Source organism: Emys orbicularis, chromosome 8, assembly GCF_028017835.1.
Source record: "Emys orbicularis isolate rEmyOrb1 chromosome 8, rEmyOrb1.hap1, whole genome shotgun sequence".
NCBI classification, from domain to species: Eukaryota; Metazoa; Chordata; order Testudines; family Emydidae; genus Emys; species Emys orbicularis.
Genome location: NC_088690.1, coordinates 62,439,386 through 62,456,328, shown reverse-complemented (window position 1 = coordinate 62,456,328; position 16,943 = coordinate 62,439,386). Strand labels below are relative to the sequence as shown.

Here is a 16,943-nt window from a genome sequence, read left to right as displayed (position 1 = left end):
AAAATAGGATTGAAAACAGGATATAGAATAATTTCACCTGTAAATCCACTCTTGCTGTCATCATACTACTTCATTTCTGTACCCAGTAATGATCTATTGGTATGTCAAATATAGCCTTCAAATAGATGGATGGAGATTATACAACCCTTTCTTTGCTGTGGGAGTGGGGGCATTATGATAGTCTGTTATTACATAATCACTAATTTTTCCAAACGACCCCTGCCTTATTCATTATGCAGACTGGGTGGAGGAGGGATACAAGAGGGTAGAATTAAGGTTTTATGGGCAACTGTAAGTCTGGCATTCCCTACCTTTTGAGTGTTTGAATTTGCAACCCTAAAGAACTTAGTTTTTGAATTGAATATACATATATGTGTGTAAAAATACCAAATCATGAAATAGTAAAGCTAATTTCTAATTTTAGTATTTAAACAAGATTTTGTTTATAACCACATAACTCAAAAATGGTTAAACAGATTTTGCTCAGACTTCACAAAAATACTCTTTTTGATTTGAAGCAAGCTATGGAGAATTTCAGCTCTAGAGTTGGAGTCTGGAGTACAACACAAAGGTTTTGTTCGACAGGAATTATGCTCCTTGTGTTGAGGCCTTGCAGATACATAGCTGACCCTAGCTGGAGAGTTCTTCACTTTACTGAATTTCAGCAGTATGTTTTGGAAAGGAAGTAATTAATGCTCATCTTGTCTTTCTGAGATGGAAACTCAGCTTTTTGCAAAGATCAGAATTTAAACTCCTGGTGAGGGTACATGCGGATAATATATTGTGGAAATTCATACTGCAAATTCTCCTATAGCAGACTATCCTGATCAGCAAAGAGCCAAGTCTCTTTACACCAAGATGATCGTGTGTATTTTTGTCTTCCTGTATTCCAATTTAATGAAGCTCAGTTTGGGTTCTGTAAGCCTGCATGTGTTAATAGTTTCCTCTTGGGGGTAGTGGATGAAAGTGATTTTGGGTTAATTAATGACTGGCTCATGTGTGATCCTCAGAGTCCTTGCAGCTCCTAGCAACCAGTGACAATTTAAGAATAGTTGTTGCATTAGTGCCTAATTATTTAGTTTTTACAAAAATGAAATTGCCTCTAGCTGATTTCTTTTTTATTGAAACAGTGAAAATGCATATTCTTGGGGAAACATTAGGAATTACTTGTTTCATTCTGTACTTCAAAAACATTAATTTAAGCTCTGCCTATAAAGGTTCACACATCTTTTTAATGTCATTCAGATGGTTTTCCAAGTTTTGATAGAGAGGCTATAGAATTAATTTCTAATTTCTTTGTAGCTGGAGGCTATGGGGCATCAAAGCATTTGTTTAATTTTTTTGTAGTTTCATGCAAACTTCAAGATTTGTAAAACATTTGATCTTGGGTAATCTTAAATGATGATTTGATAAGAGTATCTTGTTAACTACTTTCAGTAAGTGCCGTAAGAAACCTGTGTTATAAAAAGGTTCACTTGCTTTAGAGTAATTGACAATTCAGAAGCGCAGTACCTGGAATGCTTATGGATCAATGTTCTAACGGACAGATTACAAGCTGGGGTACTAATGGGAATCTGTTATGGACCACCAGATCAGGCTAGAGAACAGGATAAAGAGCTCCTTTAAGCATCTATTTATAATATGTAGAAAGAAAAATTGCACTATTGTGGGAGATTTCAGTCTGTGGACATATGCTGGAGGTCTCATGCTGCCACTAGTAAAAATTCCTTGGAGTTCCTAAAAAATTATAGATTTTCTAACACCAAGTATTACCCCTTACTTGAAGTAATTCTAATAGACTTCCTAAGTATTGTGTCTTGTGATTACCAGTTTGATTGACAAAGGTATTGCGTTCATATAATATACTTAGACTTCTGTAAGTCATGTGACTAACTACTGCATAAGCTGATTAAAAATAACTGTACAAAATCAGTGCAGTACACATTAAATAGATTTAAAAACTGGCTAACTGATCTCAAAATAATTGTAAATGGGGACTTATAATACAAAAGGGGAGTTTCTGGTGGGGTCTCAGAGGGATCTGTTCTTGGCCCCGTGGTAGTTATTATCTTTATTAATGGTCTAGAAGAAAATATATTATTGCTGGTTAAAATTGCAGACGAGACACATTGGCATATAATAAAGATACGTTAGTTCTGTAGAGCAATCTGCAGGGGTGGGGAGGCATAGCTCAGTGGTTTGAGCATTGGCCTGCTAAACCCAGAGTTGTGAGTTCAATCCTTGAGGGGGCCACTTAGGGATCTGGGGCAAAATACTTGGTCCTGCTAGTGAAGGCAGGGGGCTGGACTTGATGACCTTTCAGGGTCCCTTCCAGTTCATTCATATATTCATATATATATATATATATATATACACACCTCTACCCCGATATAACACAACCCAATATATATGAATTTGGATATAATGCGGTCAAGCAGTGCTCCGGGGGGGAGGGCTGCACACTCTGGTGGATCAAAGCAAGTTCGATATAACATGGTTTCACCTATAATGTGGTAAGATTTTTTGGTTCCCGAGGACAGCATTATATCGAGGTAGAGGTGTATATGTTATATTATTTTGTTATATTAAACTGGGCTCACATGAACAACATGCATTTTAATACAGCTAAATACAAGGTTGTGCATCTAGGTATCTAGAATATGGGTCACATTTTTAGGACAGGGGATTATATTTTTGGAAAGCAGTGATTCAGAAAGAGGCCTGACTGTCATGGTGGATAACCAACTGAAAATGAGTTTGCAGTGCAATTCTCTGGCTAGAAGAGCAAATGTGATCCTTGGGTTTAGACATGGGGAAGTGTTAATACCCCTGTATATGGCTTCAATGAGAACTTTACTGGAATGCTATGTCCAGTTTTGGTGTCTACACTGTACAAAAGATGTTGATAGACTTGGAGAAATTTAAATTCTAGAATTTGGATGGTAAGAAGGAATTGGATGCTACAAGATCTTGTTAATGTGATATAGTTTGTCATATTTGGGGCCACTGGCTTCAGTCTTGCTCTGGAGGAGAGTGCCTGGTTATTGTTTGGTGAAATGAGTTGTTGATTTTCTCTGTGTTGGTATTCACATCAAATATTTTAACACTCTTAGCAGAGAGGCTAACCAGAGAATTTGTATAGAGATTGAAATACTCTTTCATTTCTAGAGGCAGTGGGCTTGACTTGACCTCAGTTACAAATGTAGAGTAATTCCACTCACTTCTGCAGAGAGAGTCTGATTCACACCAGTGTAATTGAGGTTAGAATCTTGACCAGTATCATTAGATCATAGTTGCAGAACATTATCTGGGTGCTCATGATTGAAGGACTCAACCTTAACCTTAATTCTGATCTCCTGCATATTATGTTAAAGCCACTGGGCTTACCCATGGATAAGGCTTGTTGTATAAATGGAAATCTGTATTAATTTGAAGATGATCCCAGTTTATTTTCAGGGTGGTCCTGGTGCTACTACTTGTTGCATGCAGGCAGAGTGGCACACTTCCGTGTAACCCCATTGTCTTCAGTGGAGCTTTGTGCAGATATAGTTGATGTCCCACATGCAACAAGTTGTGGGATTGGGGCCTAAAGAGGCAACCGGCAGTTCTGAATTGTGTGCCTGTCTTTCAGTTTCACTGGTCTCTTCCCTGGTAACCCTATTGCTTTTATGTACTCTCTTGCCTTTTGAAGTCTGTGTTTCTGCTATTGATCTTTTTTATGCTCTATAATAATAAAATGTGAAGAGAGAAAAATATAATTTTGTATATAAATTACTACCATGTCTTATTTCTATAATGAAGCAGAAAAAGAATATCACATGCATAAAATGAACAGGAACAAACCTGGCTAATAGGGTAGTAATCACTTGTGTGGAAAAACCTGTGTTTGTAACAGTTTTTATTATAATGATATTCACTCTGCTAATGTAATTGCATTGTTTATTACATCTCTACTCATAACACACCATGCTCACCACAATATTAATTAGTTAGCTGTCAGTCATTTGAAAGCTATGAAACTGCTTTTGTGGTATCCTATGAATACTAAATGTCTAAACTGTCTATTCCTTATAATCCCTATTTGTTGTAAAACCTAAATATTCATTGTGAAACAGTCAAACTTTTCTTCCATTAGAGAAAATTAGACTATTGTGCAAAAGAAAACTGTCAAAAAAAAGACTAAAATATTGTCTGTGCTTTTTATAATTCAGCCTGTTACTAATAATGCTGCTCAGATACTTTCTTGATTGTGAGATCTAGTTTCTTAAAAAATATTCTGTGTAGTATTGCATAACATTTGTCCATTATAAATATGCATACAGCTAACCACTCTATTTGTGATGGAGCAAATTCCAAGGGGAAGGTCTACAGGTGAATTACCAAGGATTTTTTAAAAACTGGCTTTGTGCCTTTGTTTCCTTATCCTGTATAAAGGAAGCCTGAAAAGATTGTTTAAAAAAGTGTTCTACTTTAAAAAATGAGGCATATTAAGTCTGTTTTTTCCAGCTTTTGCTGGAGACTTCTTTGGGATCTTAGAGGAGGAGGTGTTTTGTTTTGTTTTGTTTTGTTTTAAATTTTTTGTAGAAAGATAGCCTTGTGGCTCAAGCACCAGACTGGATTTCAGTGTAGACTCCTTTCTGATCTTGGGCAAGTTACTTAATCTCTCATGGTACAGTAACTCCTCACTTAACGTTGTAGTTATGTTCCTGAAAAATGCAACTTTAAGTGAAACGATGTTAAATGTATCCAATTTTCCCATAAGATTTAATGTAAATGCGGGGGGTTAGGTTCCAAGGACATTTTTTTGGGCAGACAAAAAGCATTATATACTGTACAGTACTGTACTGTGGTTGGGAGGAGCCCTTGGCTTACCCCACACAGGCACAGCCTGCTGCAGGCAAGGATGCTAGGAAGCACCTTGCTCAGCAGCAGCGTCCGCTTCCCCCCAGAAGAACAGGTGCCAACTTTGCCGGGGGATGCTCCAGGCCCACCTCTTCCTGTCCCTGCTCCACTCCAGGCCTGCCTCTTCCCACCCCACACTCCACCTCCTCCCTGGAGCACGCTGCATCCCCACTCCTCCCCCCCCCTCCCAGCGCTTCCCTGCTGCCAAACAGCTGTTTGGCGGCACTTAGGACTTTTTGGGAGGGAGGGGGAGGAGCGGAGACATGGTGCTTCCCCGCTCTTTCCCTCCCTCCCTCCCGGAAAGTCCTAAGCGCCACCAAACAACTGTTTGGTGGCAGGGGAAGTGCTGGGAGGGAGGGGGAGGAGGAGGAGAAGAGGAACTTGTGCAATGCTCCCTTGTAAAGTCGCTGCTCTTCCACAGAATCCTACAAGCAGTGCACAGAGCAGGCAGCCAAACGACATTATAAGGGAGATTGCACAACTTTAAACGAGCATGTTCCCTAATGGAGCAGTGACGTAACTTTGAAACAATGTTAAGCGGGAGGATGTTAAGTGAGGAGTTACTGTATGTCTACACTGCACACTAAGCCAGAATCTGTGGCACCCAGGCTTGTGAACTTGGTGTTTCTAAGCCTGCAGTTGAGAATCCACGTTGCATTGTTAACTTGAGTTTACAGTTCCAGGACCTGGGACTCACAGCTGTGCTAACACGTCCATACTGCATTACACAGACCTTCTGACTTGGGTCTGCTGCTTGACCTGCGTCCACACTGCAAAGTGACAGGGCTTGGACCTGAGTTAAAGTGGGACTCAACTTTGACCCATCTCCATAGCAGGGTCTTGGGACCTGGGTCCTGAGTGCTTGCTAACCTGAGTCAGATTGATTTGTGTGTGGACAGAAGTGGAGGTTGGGTTGAAACCTGAGTTAGAGACTGGGCTTGGTGTGCAGTGTAGACATACCCCCAGTACCTCAGTTTCCCAACTGTAAAATGGGGATGGTAAATACTTACTTCCTTTGTTTGTCTTCTCTGTTTAGATTTCAGGGTCGCTAGGACAAGGTGCTGTCTTTCATTGTGTATATAAACAATTAACACAATGGAGTCCTGATTTCAGTTGGAACCTCTGCAGGCTAGTATAAATAATGTGTTTTGTAAGCTCCTGTACCTTAATTGAAGGGGCTGGAGTACTGAACATTGAAGAAGAATATACTTTCTTCCAAATGGTCAGCGGGGTGGGTGTGCATGTATGTGTGTACTGTATAGAGCAGGAGTGGGCAAACTGCGGCCCGCGGGCTGGTTTCGGCCCGTCAGGGCTTTGGATCTGGCCCGCAGGATTGCCATCCCCGTGGTGCCGCGGGCCCCGCGCTGCTCTTGGAAGTGGCCGGCACTGCAGCCCCTGGGGTAGGGCAGGGCGGAGGTAGAGGGCTCTGTGCGCTGCCCTCGCCTGCAGGCATTGCCCCCCGCAGCTCCCATTGACGGGGAAGGGGGAACAGTGGCCACTGGGAGCTTCGGCGGAGGTACCCACAGGCGAGGGCAGCGCGCAGAGCCCTCTGCCCCTCTTCCCCCAGGGACTGCAGGGACATGGTGCCAGCCGTTTCCAGGAGCGGTGCGGCGCCAGCACGGGGCCAGGGCAGGCAGGGAGCCTGCCCTGGCCCCGGTGTACGCCGTTGTAACCCTGGAGCCGCTCCAGGTAAGTGGCACCGGGCCGGAGCCCGCACCCCAAACACCTCCTGCACCCCACTCCCCAACCCCCTGCCACACTCCTCCTGCACCCCAACCCCCTGCCCTGAGCCCCCTCGTACACCCCGCACCCCTCCTGCGCCCCAACCCCCTGCCCTGAGCCCCTTCCTGCACACCGCGCCACCTCCCACACCGTGCACTCCCTCCCGCACCCCAACCCCCTGGCCCAGCCCTACATTCATAGCCCTGCATGCAATTTCCCCACCCAGATGTGGCCCTCGGTCCAAAAAGTTTGCCCACCCCTGTTTTAGAGCTTTATATATTTTATAATTTAATCCTTTCCCATATCAATTGCTCAAATTTGAACATAATCCTTCAGCTCATTTGATGTATCCATAAAGAAGTACAGAAAAAGAAAGCAACTTCAGTGTTTTTCTCCTTTATAATTCAAATGTAGGGTTAGCAACGAACATGACACTAAAATAGGGAATGAACAGAAAAGCCTTTTCATTTTGAAGGAATACTGATACTGTGTTGTAAATGGTAGAAAGGAACATTAGAAATAGTATTTAATCCTTCTGTATAGAAGTAGGTTAAATTTTTATATATATAAATAATATATATATATATATACATATACATACATACATATATATATATATATTCCTTGATGTGGTGAAATATTGAATACCGTGTTCAGTCTCAAATACTTCCTGTGTATCTGAACTGTTTTAACATTTAAACTGTATACTTTAAGCTTTGTACTTATTCAAGAAAGGTTGGCTGTTCATAACAGAAATTAATACTTGATTTTGCCTTTATCTTTTCAGTAGACCATTTCTTGGCCATGTCTAGTATATGTGATGACATTTTCTGAATGTGTGAGATAACATAGCACCAGCAGTAATTTACTGTAAAAATGATTCTACTTAAAGGGAAAGTAGTGGGTAATCTGTGTTGTGTGCACACTCAAGAAGATACTGCTGTACTTTTCAATGACTTTCTAATGTCTTTAATTTTTAAAAACCTTTTGCAGATGCTTTGGGATGCTGTTAAGCCCAGGTCGAAATGTGAAGAACAGTGACATGCATTTACTTGATATGGTAATAATCATCTTGTCTAACAAATTAGAGCTTATGGGGTGCAGTTTTCTGCTTCTTTTTTTAAAAAGGACACTGTCAGGGTGCCCATTGTAATTCAGTCTTTTAAAATCCCAGCTTTGAAACTTGAAGCTGAAATTTGGTCCTTTACCAAAATGTTTCTTTCATTATATGCATATATTGGTTTATTATTGTAGAGCTGTTCATGAATTTTGTTTTATTAAATAAAAACATATGAAACATTGTTATCCTGGGGAAGAAAGCATATCTAAAAGAATTAAGTGGACTTCACATACAAAGATAAGAACAAAAAAATTATTCAAATACCAACCTTGACAGTGTCCCTTTATGGGGGGGGGGGAAAATCTATGCTTAAAGAAAATGGTCACTCAAATTAGCAAATAAAGTAGAGCTTTCTACATTTGTCTGACTTGATTACTAAATTTAGCAAAGGTCTGATAATTTGCATCTTCAAGAGTTTTGTTGTCACTTACTTAAAGCATGACATTAATCTATCATATGTGACTGACACTGCTGTTTAAAGAATCCCTCCTCTGTTCCTTCTTATTTTCAAATCATTTGGTCTTAGAGTATATCCAGTGCATATGCCTGAAATTTCTAGAAACCTATATTAGAAGCAACATATATTGTGTATTCAGATTGTATGTTCAGTAAGTCAAATGTTAATCTCTGACAAGTTCTGTATAGTGTTCCATCTCTTTTATGATGACTCTTCAAGCTGCATTCTTGTAAATGAGAAGCAAACTACCTTCCTCTGAATTAGGTCAGATGTTCAGCAAGGATATCTTGCCACTCCAGAACTCTTAATGTCGTCAGAATATGTACTTGAACAAACAGTAAATAAATATATTTTAGGATATACCTGGATGATAACCTCACTGACATCAGTTTTGCCAATGGCATAGCACTCTTGGATCCCCGCAGGCCCACCACTGTCTCAGATTTACAGGATCAGGGCTACGACCCCAACTTTAGAACAATTTCTTGAAGGAAATCCTCCAATGTGCCTGACCCCAAGGGGTCTCTCTCTTCCTTCAGGGTAGGCCCCAGATGCCTCACTACCTCCTGAGACTGAATCTCTGGGGCTTCACATTGTGAGCTCTGTTCAGTGAGCCAACTGAGATAGATTCCTGGTAGAGACTTGTACACTCTTCAGGAACTAATGCACCTCACCTAGTATTTGTAGTGGCATCAAAACAGTGGCATTTTAGTCAAGTGGACCACAGCATAAGAAGTCCTTAGGTTAGCATAGAATAATTAAGGTTAAAGCATAGTCCATTCTGGTCAGCCCAGAGCCCCAGCCAAGCTGTAGCAAACTCCATTATCAAACTTGTGCTAGCGCGCATGTGTTCTCTCTCTCTTTGTTAGTCAGTTCCCAAATGAGAAATCTCCTAGCTACCTCTGGAAACCAATACTTCTATCCCCTCAACACCAGTGATTGTCTTTGTTCTTCAGCTGGGGTCTTTGCTCAGCTTTTCTGCTGAGAGGCCGGAAATCCATGAGTCATTGGAGCTTGCATTGTCTCTCCAGCCCTCTTGATCTGGGTTGATTTCAACCAATTCCTTAAGAACTCTTCATTCCACTTATACAGGGAGATAACACACACACCTGTGTCTTAGTCTGCCTGGAGAGCAAATTTAATCCTTTTCCCCTAGTTGGGTAGCAGTGCACCATGGAGGGGAAACTGAGGTACACATAGGACACACAAATATACTACAGAAAATTCCCACTTTGTCACATCTGCTAATTGCCAAATCAGTGGAAAAGTTTATTGTGGCATTTAAAGCCTGGAAAGCTCAGCGGCAGAAGCTGGCCTGAAAATTAACTGAAGCAAAACCAAAATTCTTCCAGCTGGTGACTTTGAATGTGGTGTGGGCACTAGCATCTTAGTGGGTAACCACCTAGTTGATATGGCTGCGTTGAGCCATCACCTACCTCAGCTTCATTGTGGATAACATGGGTGGCATCAAAGAAGAACTTGAAGCCTGCACTGCAAAAGTGTTGTCAGTAATGGGGTGCTGCTTAATCAAGAATGTCTTTTGAAAACCAAACACTGTGATAAGTAGAGAGATGGAGCTGAGTATATACAGTGGTCAATATCCTGACCTATGGGACTGAAACATGGCCCCTCATTGTCCAGATGGAAAAGAAATTGGACACTATTCAGATAAAACATCTCTGAATGATTGGAAAACATCTAATGGTTGAAATTCAAGTCAAATGAAGAGATCAGTCTTCTAACTAAACAGGTCCTGCTCTCTCAAATGGTTGCCCAGTGCTTTCTAAGGTAGCATGGTCATTTTGCTTGAATGCCTACCAACTTCCCTGTGAGAGTCATCTTTGACTTTTGACCCAGTAAAAGCAGAATGGAAAAGACCATCCGGAAACCTAAAACACGATGGCTGGATGGTGTCAACAGACACCTGTCCCTTAAAGTCATTCTAACTGTCCCATTTCAGGGCAACTGCACCTGTATTCCCTCTTTGTGGTCCAGCAAGGGCATCCACCCTCAGACTTCTAGCTCCCCAGCCAACCCCTATCTTGAGTGGAGATCTGCTTCTCTCTCTCCCTCCTGACTGGGGTTTTCCCAGGCTGCAGAGTTCCCCCAGCAAGGCAGACTGACTAAACAGGCCCATCTCTGCACTTTGCTTTTCTCATCAGAGGCTATAAACAGCATAATTGCCCATAGTTTAAGTTGCCACGCAGCTTTTTCTAAGCAAGCACATTTTTTCTTATAATCTTATACAAGATTATCAAGAAAATATATTTAAAAGAAAAAAGGAACCTACAAACATGCTCATAAGCTTATCAGAGATCACTTTCCCCCATCTCCGCTTTAGCCCCTGCTAAAATATTTTTAGTGCTCATTTTGGCCATCAATTAAGTTAAGATATGCTTATCCCATGCTGTTGCTTGGACAGCCTAGACAGAGGCCACCAAATAGTTATGTACTTCCAGGATGTTCCGTCCTGAACCAAATCTGATATATTACAAGACAGTGTGACAGACATGGCAATTGCCTACGATTTCTTTGGGAGAGTTTACCATATTAAGTTTATGTATCATTGTGGGCCAGTGATTGTATGGGGGAGGGTAATCATAGCCAAAATGAGCACTAAAAAATATTCACTGAGCTTCTCAGCCAAAATCATTCCTGCCATAAGCAGACCCAGTCCCACTGAAATAAGTGGAATTGTACCCATTTATAAGAAGGGCTAAATTTTGCCCTTGGATTTTAACTAAACATTGAGGAAAAGGGTACTAGAAACCATATGTAGATTGTCTAAAGTAGTTGCTTAAGACAAAACGTTGCCCATTGAAGGTTGTCCTTTTGTGCAGGTTTCACTGTATTAGGATGTCTCAGCCTGTAGCCATCAGTTGCTTTTAACAGTGGAGGAGTTTGCTTGGTGAGCTGACACTTAATTGTTAGAAGTAACTGGCCTTTTAGTATTATGCGAGGCATATAAGCCAAAATTTTCAAGTATGGGTAATTAAAATCAGGTACCTACATTCATACTTGGACATCTAAATAAGTGACCTGACTTTTTCTAGATGCTTAGAAACATTCAGCCCCTCATTTGCTTCATTACAACTTAAAATTGTGGCCATTGCTCTTAACTACTAGTTGACCTTTTTCAACTTTTAACTTTTTCTATTGTACACTCCGTAGCAAGTTGTTTATAAGTTAAATACAAGTTAATAGTTTCTGTAGTATTTTAATTTTTTGAGTTTTGATTAGTGTTCAACAATATTGAAATCTCAACGTCTTCGAGAAGTGCTTAACTTGAACTGGTAAGGTGTTGCACATCAGTACAATAACCTTGATTTACTTCCAGTCCTTTTATGTCCCTCTGGTTTCCTATGTAAGGTGAGAAAATGGTTGATCAGGACAAGCTGATCCTGGTGTGTTTCATAGCAAGCAATTAATGTTGATGGCATTACATTGTTTTAGGATGTCCCTCTAGCAGTCAAGGAGCAAGAATCCTAGATCCTGACTAAATACCCCTCTTTTTCCAAAGTGTGAGTTGTCACACTTCATGGTAGAAGTGTCTTCACAATTCCTGAAGACTTCATGGTAAAGTAATTTTTAGGAGCGAGGAAAACATTCCTTTTCTTTTTCATGGGAAAAGTAATATTCCTCAAATGAGAGTTGACTCAAGTTGAAAATTTCCAGTGATGCTTTGACATCTTCAAAGCATTCTACGTTGTCCCATACCAGCAAGTCAAAAAGACACATCAGTGCAGTGAAAGACACTTCAGAATGTTGGCACATCTCAGGGGGTTAGCTTTGGCTCAGTTGTTGAGGATATATTTTACTCCCTGTGAAGATCAGAGTAATGCACCCTGAAGTGATCTCTACCACCTGTTGTCTTCACTGACATCCAAAACCTTCAGTCACTTTAAAGGATTCTTCTTCCCGGCCTGCTGCAGCATGTTTTTTTCCTTAATGAGATTCCTGCTACAACCATTTGTTTTTTTCAGTTTTTTTTTTAAAAAAAAGTCACACTGATGACAGCAAGGGACTAAATGATACTAGCTTGAGCCAAACTCAGAGTATGCAAATAGTGGACACACAGAATCACAGAAATGTTTAGGGCTGGAAGGGACCTCAGGAGGTCATCCAGTCCATTGCCCTGTGCTGAGACACAATTAAATACACCTCTACCCCGATATAACGGGACCCGATATAACACGAATTCGGATATAACGCGGTAAAGCAGTGATCCGGTGGGGGCGGGGTTGCGCACTCCGGTGGATCAAAGCAAGTTTGATATAACGCGGTAAGATTTTTTGTCTCCTGAGGACGGAGTTATATCGAGGTCAGGGCCGGCTCCAGGCACCAGCTGAGCAAGCTGGTGCTTGGTGCGGCAGATTGTTCGAGGCAGCATTCTGGCCAATCCTAGGGCGGCACGGCCGCTTTTTGTTTTTGTTGTTGTTCCGCTCCGGCCGCCCTGTAGGGGGCGGTGGCGCGGAGAACCAGAGCGCCCTGCAGGGCAGTCCTCTTCCTTCCCTCCCCGCCGACTGGAGCAGAGCCCTCGTGGCAGGAGGTGGCGCAGCGGGAGGGGCCGCGTGGCAGCGCCCCTGCTATAGCCCTGGCCGCCCCCTTCTCTCTCTCTCCCGCCCGCTCCCGCCCCCCCCAGGCCGGTCCCCCTACACCCGCGCTCCTTCCGCGCCGCAGGTTTTTTTTTTTTTTTGCTTTGCCGTTCTGGCTGCCCCGGGTTTTTTTTTTTTTTTTTTTTTTTTTTTTGCTTGGGGCAGCCAAAAAGCCAGAGGCAGCCCTGATCGAGGTAGAGGTGTATACCTAATCTATCCCCAACTTATCACCATCCTTTTTATAACAACCTTTTACATATTTGATTACTTATAGTGTCCCCCCTCAGTCTTCTCCAGTAATCTACATATCTCTGCTAGTGCATCTCAGTATTGATATGAACAAATCTGCTTTTCCAGTTCTATCCTTTGATTAGGAAGTGGAACAACAAATTGTAGTAAATTTTGTGGTTGCTTTGTAACGTAGACAAATGTCTACTGAAACAGGTCTATAAAACGTATTTTAATATGTCATCTTAGCTAGGATTTGAATCCAGGTGTCCAGAAATAAAACCCATTGCATTAAACTACTGCATCACATAATCTCTTAGTTTATTTGCTTAAGTATAACAAATATTCTAAAGAGTGCTTTTTCTGTTTATTTGGAGAATTCAGCACTAGAACTGTGTGAATCATGGATTTTTCAATTCTCTGACTATTCCAAAAAAACATGTTTTGGTTCAGGTGGAAGTGAAAACAATTTTTTTTTTTTTTTTTTTTTTTGTAATTTGCAGCGAATTAAAAAATCAGAAAAAAATTCGAGCTGGGTCAAGTCAAACATTTTGTTCAACCCGACTCAATGTCTTTCATTTCAATTCTTATATTTTAATACAAACAGTGGTTTGAGCATTGGCCTGCTAAACCCAGGGTTGTGAGTTCAATCCTTGAGGGGGCCACTTAGGGATCTGGGGCAAAATCAGTACTTGGTCCTGCTAGTGAAGGCAGGGGGCTGGACTCGATGACCATTCAAGGTCCCTTCCAGTTCTAGGAGATAGGATATCTCCATTAATTTATTTAATTTAAAAATTTAAAATTTAAAAAATGTATTTAATTTATTTGTTGTTCTGACATTTGCCCCTAAAGTTAAGGTTTAATTCTCAAAGAAATCTACTTCAATGGTGGCACATACAAATCTATCAGCCAGCAGCAAACACCAAAAGCAAGTGCAACAGGTACAGTTGCACCGTGAGAGATTTCTGCCTCCCCTCTCTCCTGGAAGTTTGGATGTTGGAGAGTTTTCCTAGTTTTCACTCTGAATGCTTTCTCTCCTGTGCTGATTGGCTTTTTTACTCCTGCACAGTCAGTTTTCCTGACCCTGTCCCCCATGTCTGCTTCCCTTGCCTTCCCCTCATCACTCCCTACATTGTCTCTTCTCCCTTCATTTGTTCGTCTATTCTCACACTCTAAAACAGTAAAACATAAAGCCAGAGACACCCTCCCCCAAAATAAAATACTAACAAAAATAATTGAACTAAATGAAAATAAATGAAATGTTTCAAGCTATTGTGTTCACTTTGCTTGTATGTTCTATCCCTTTTCCACCTTGTCTACCTTAACTGTTTAGATTTGAAGCTCTTTGAAGCAGGGGATTATCTCATGTACAATTCCTAGCACAACTGGGCCCCCGATATTGGTTCTAGGTGCCACTGTAATGCATGTGTTTATTCTTAGGAGTCCATGGGAAAGAGCTGTGATGGGAGAGCATATGTTATTACTGGAATGTGGAATCCCAATGCACCTACTTTTCTAGTACTTAATGAGGAAACACCTAAAGGTAAATGATTTTTTTTAACAAGCTGTTTTGCTTGCTTAGTAATTATTTAGTATGGTAAAGAATACTTAACCTCATTTAATAAATGTTCTCTGTCTTTGTCTCTCTGACACCATGCTGTATATTTCAGTTTAATATTAACATCATGGTAACCCCAAAGGCCTCAGTCAGTATCACAACCTCACTGTGCGAGGAACTGTATAAACACATATAACATAAAGAATTGCTCATACTAGCATGTGCTCTTGCTGCCAGGTCAGAATCCTGTAGAAGAGCAGTGTGTGAGGTCACAGGCATGTTCCCCTGGGGATTAGAATTTTCAATCCCAAGGGTACTTAGGAGCCATTTCCTCACTGTGCATAGTTCCTGTTTTACTGCTTGGTTGAATCTGGAACTCCTATCCTTTTTTTTAAATCTTGATTTTGGCCTTCAATGTAGTATTGACTCCTAGGACAGCATAATTTTTCTTATTCTTGGATTTTTTTAAAGTGTATTTTAAAGTGTTATATAGTTTGTTACTTCTAGCATAGTGTAGACTTGCCTGTTGCTGTGCAAGAGCCAAGTCTACACAGTTTCCAGTTCATGACTTGACTGCGTTCTTTCCATTGTCCATTTGTAGTCTGATCACATAACTATCCCAGTCGGGTGCATTTGTTATTGCCTGAGGCTCTGTATCCTATCCCTGATGACTAAAAACTAACTCGTATTTTAAAAGCTGTTTCCTGCAACAGTAAAATCACATACTTAAGGAGTCTTATTTGTAACTTACCAGGCATAGGCATCATTAATCCATTTTGTACCCAAGTGCCAATGGGGCTTGGTACAAATGGAGGATGATGTAGGGGATGCCTTGACACTTGAGTATCTGGCTTCTAATACAGCTCACTACTTCAGCATTAAATTACACCTTCAGATTTGTGACCTGATCCAGTGTAATTTTCCAGTTATTTGACCTCAGACCATGGCTCTGGTCCACAGTTTCTTCATTCCCTCCCCCTCCTCACCCCATATGGGACATTTTGCCTCCATTCTTGCAAATGCTTACTTGTGTGAGAGAGCTACCAGAATTATTTGGTATTAAAGGAGAATATCCCATTGGCTATTGTGCATTTCATTCTATGTGGATATACAAGATCTAAAACAGAAATGAAATATGTGCTGCAGAATCAATAGATGGATTTAATAGGAAGGGATTTGGACCTAAATAGCCATCTATTTCCGTGGTGTTTTTTTTATACTACTCAGTACCTTGAGCAATTGAATCTTTTCGAGATTGACTACTTTTGTGAATGTGAATTTATTTTTGTGTTCCAGATAAACGTGTGTACATGACTGTGGCAGTGGATATGGTGGTCACTGAAGTGGTAGAGCCAGTCCGCTTTTTGCTGGAGACTGTTGTTCGTGTGTACCCAGCTAATGAGCGTTTCTGGTATTTCAGCAGAAAAACCTTCACAGAAACTTTCTACATGAAGCTAAAACAGGTACAGCAGTGTTTTCTAATAAGAATAAAATTGCCTTTCTTTAGGAAAAATTGACTTTCTGAGCATTAGGTCTACCCTTTTTAATTATTTGTTTCTGTAGATGTTTCCAAGGCCCCTGATTATGCCTAGAGCCGGCTCTGCGCCATTAACAGACTAAGCAATTGCTTAGGGCCCCAAGCAGCTGAAAGGGGCCCCCATTCACTTTTTGTGTTTTGGGGGTTGGGGGTGAACAATATTCATGCTTAGGGCCTCCAATGGGCTAGCACCACCTTTGTAACGACGATAAAGAATAGCGTTTAAAAATGAAGAAAAGTCAATCCTTTGAAAGTCTTAATTTTATCGTGTTATCTTTTATCTAGTTTTATTTATATGTACACACACATAAAATAAATAAAAGTCATGAATTTAATTTGTTTTGTTAAAATGTTTTGGAGTTCACAGGTCCAAGTTGGTTACAAATGCACTTTGCTTAATCTCAAATACTCCTTTTCATGCTAGTCAATGAAAGGACCATTATTCATCTCTAGGCATTTGAGTTTGTATTCCCTGGCATTACACATTTTATAAATGCTTAAATTGGAAGCTTCCTATATAGTTCTAAATTGCTCACTGATGCAGTGGTAAACGTCTACGTATACTTACAATAATATAGCTCTAACATTAAAGCAACCCAGGCATCTTTATATATTTAAATATCAACAGCTCACTCTAGTACTGTCGTTCATTACAGCATCATTTATTCTTCAGATTATTTTATATAGTGTCATTTATGTGTAGGACCCTACCAAATTCACAGTCCATTTTGGTTAATTTCACAGTATTGTTAACTCTACGGGTCCTGACCCAAAAAGGAGTTGAGGGGCTGGGGGGATTGCAAGGTTATTGTATGGGGGGTTGC

At 40.9% G+C, this 16,943-nt stretch overlaps 1 protein-coding gene across 1 annotated transcript in view; it reads left to right on the top strand.

The window, feature by feature from the left end:
- Nucleotides 1–16,943, top strand: part of RABGAP1L (RAB GTPase activating protein 1 like) — a 525,385-nt gene that overhangs the window by 109,480 nt on the left and 398,962 nt on the right. Inside the window, exons 8-10 of the mRNA XM_065408876.1 lie at nt 7,618–7,684; nt 14,465–14,567; nt 15,879–16,045. Of these exons, the coding sequence (XP_065264948.1) occupies nt 7,618–7,684; nt 14,465–14,567; nt 15,879–16,045 (337 nt within the window). The remainder of the gene's footprint in view (nt 1–7,617; nt 7,685–14,464; nt 14,568–15,878; nt 16,046–16,943) is intronic.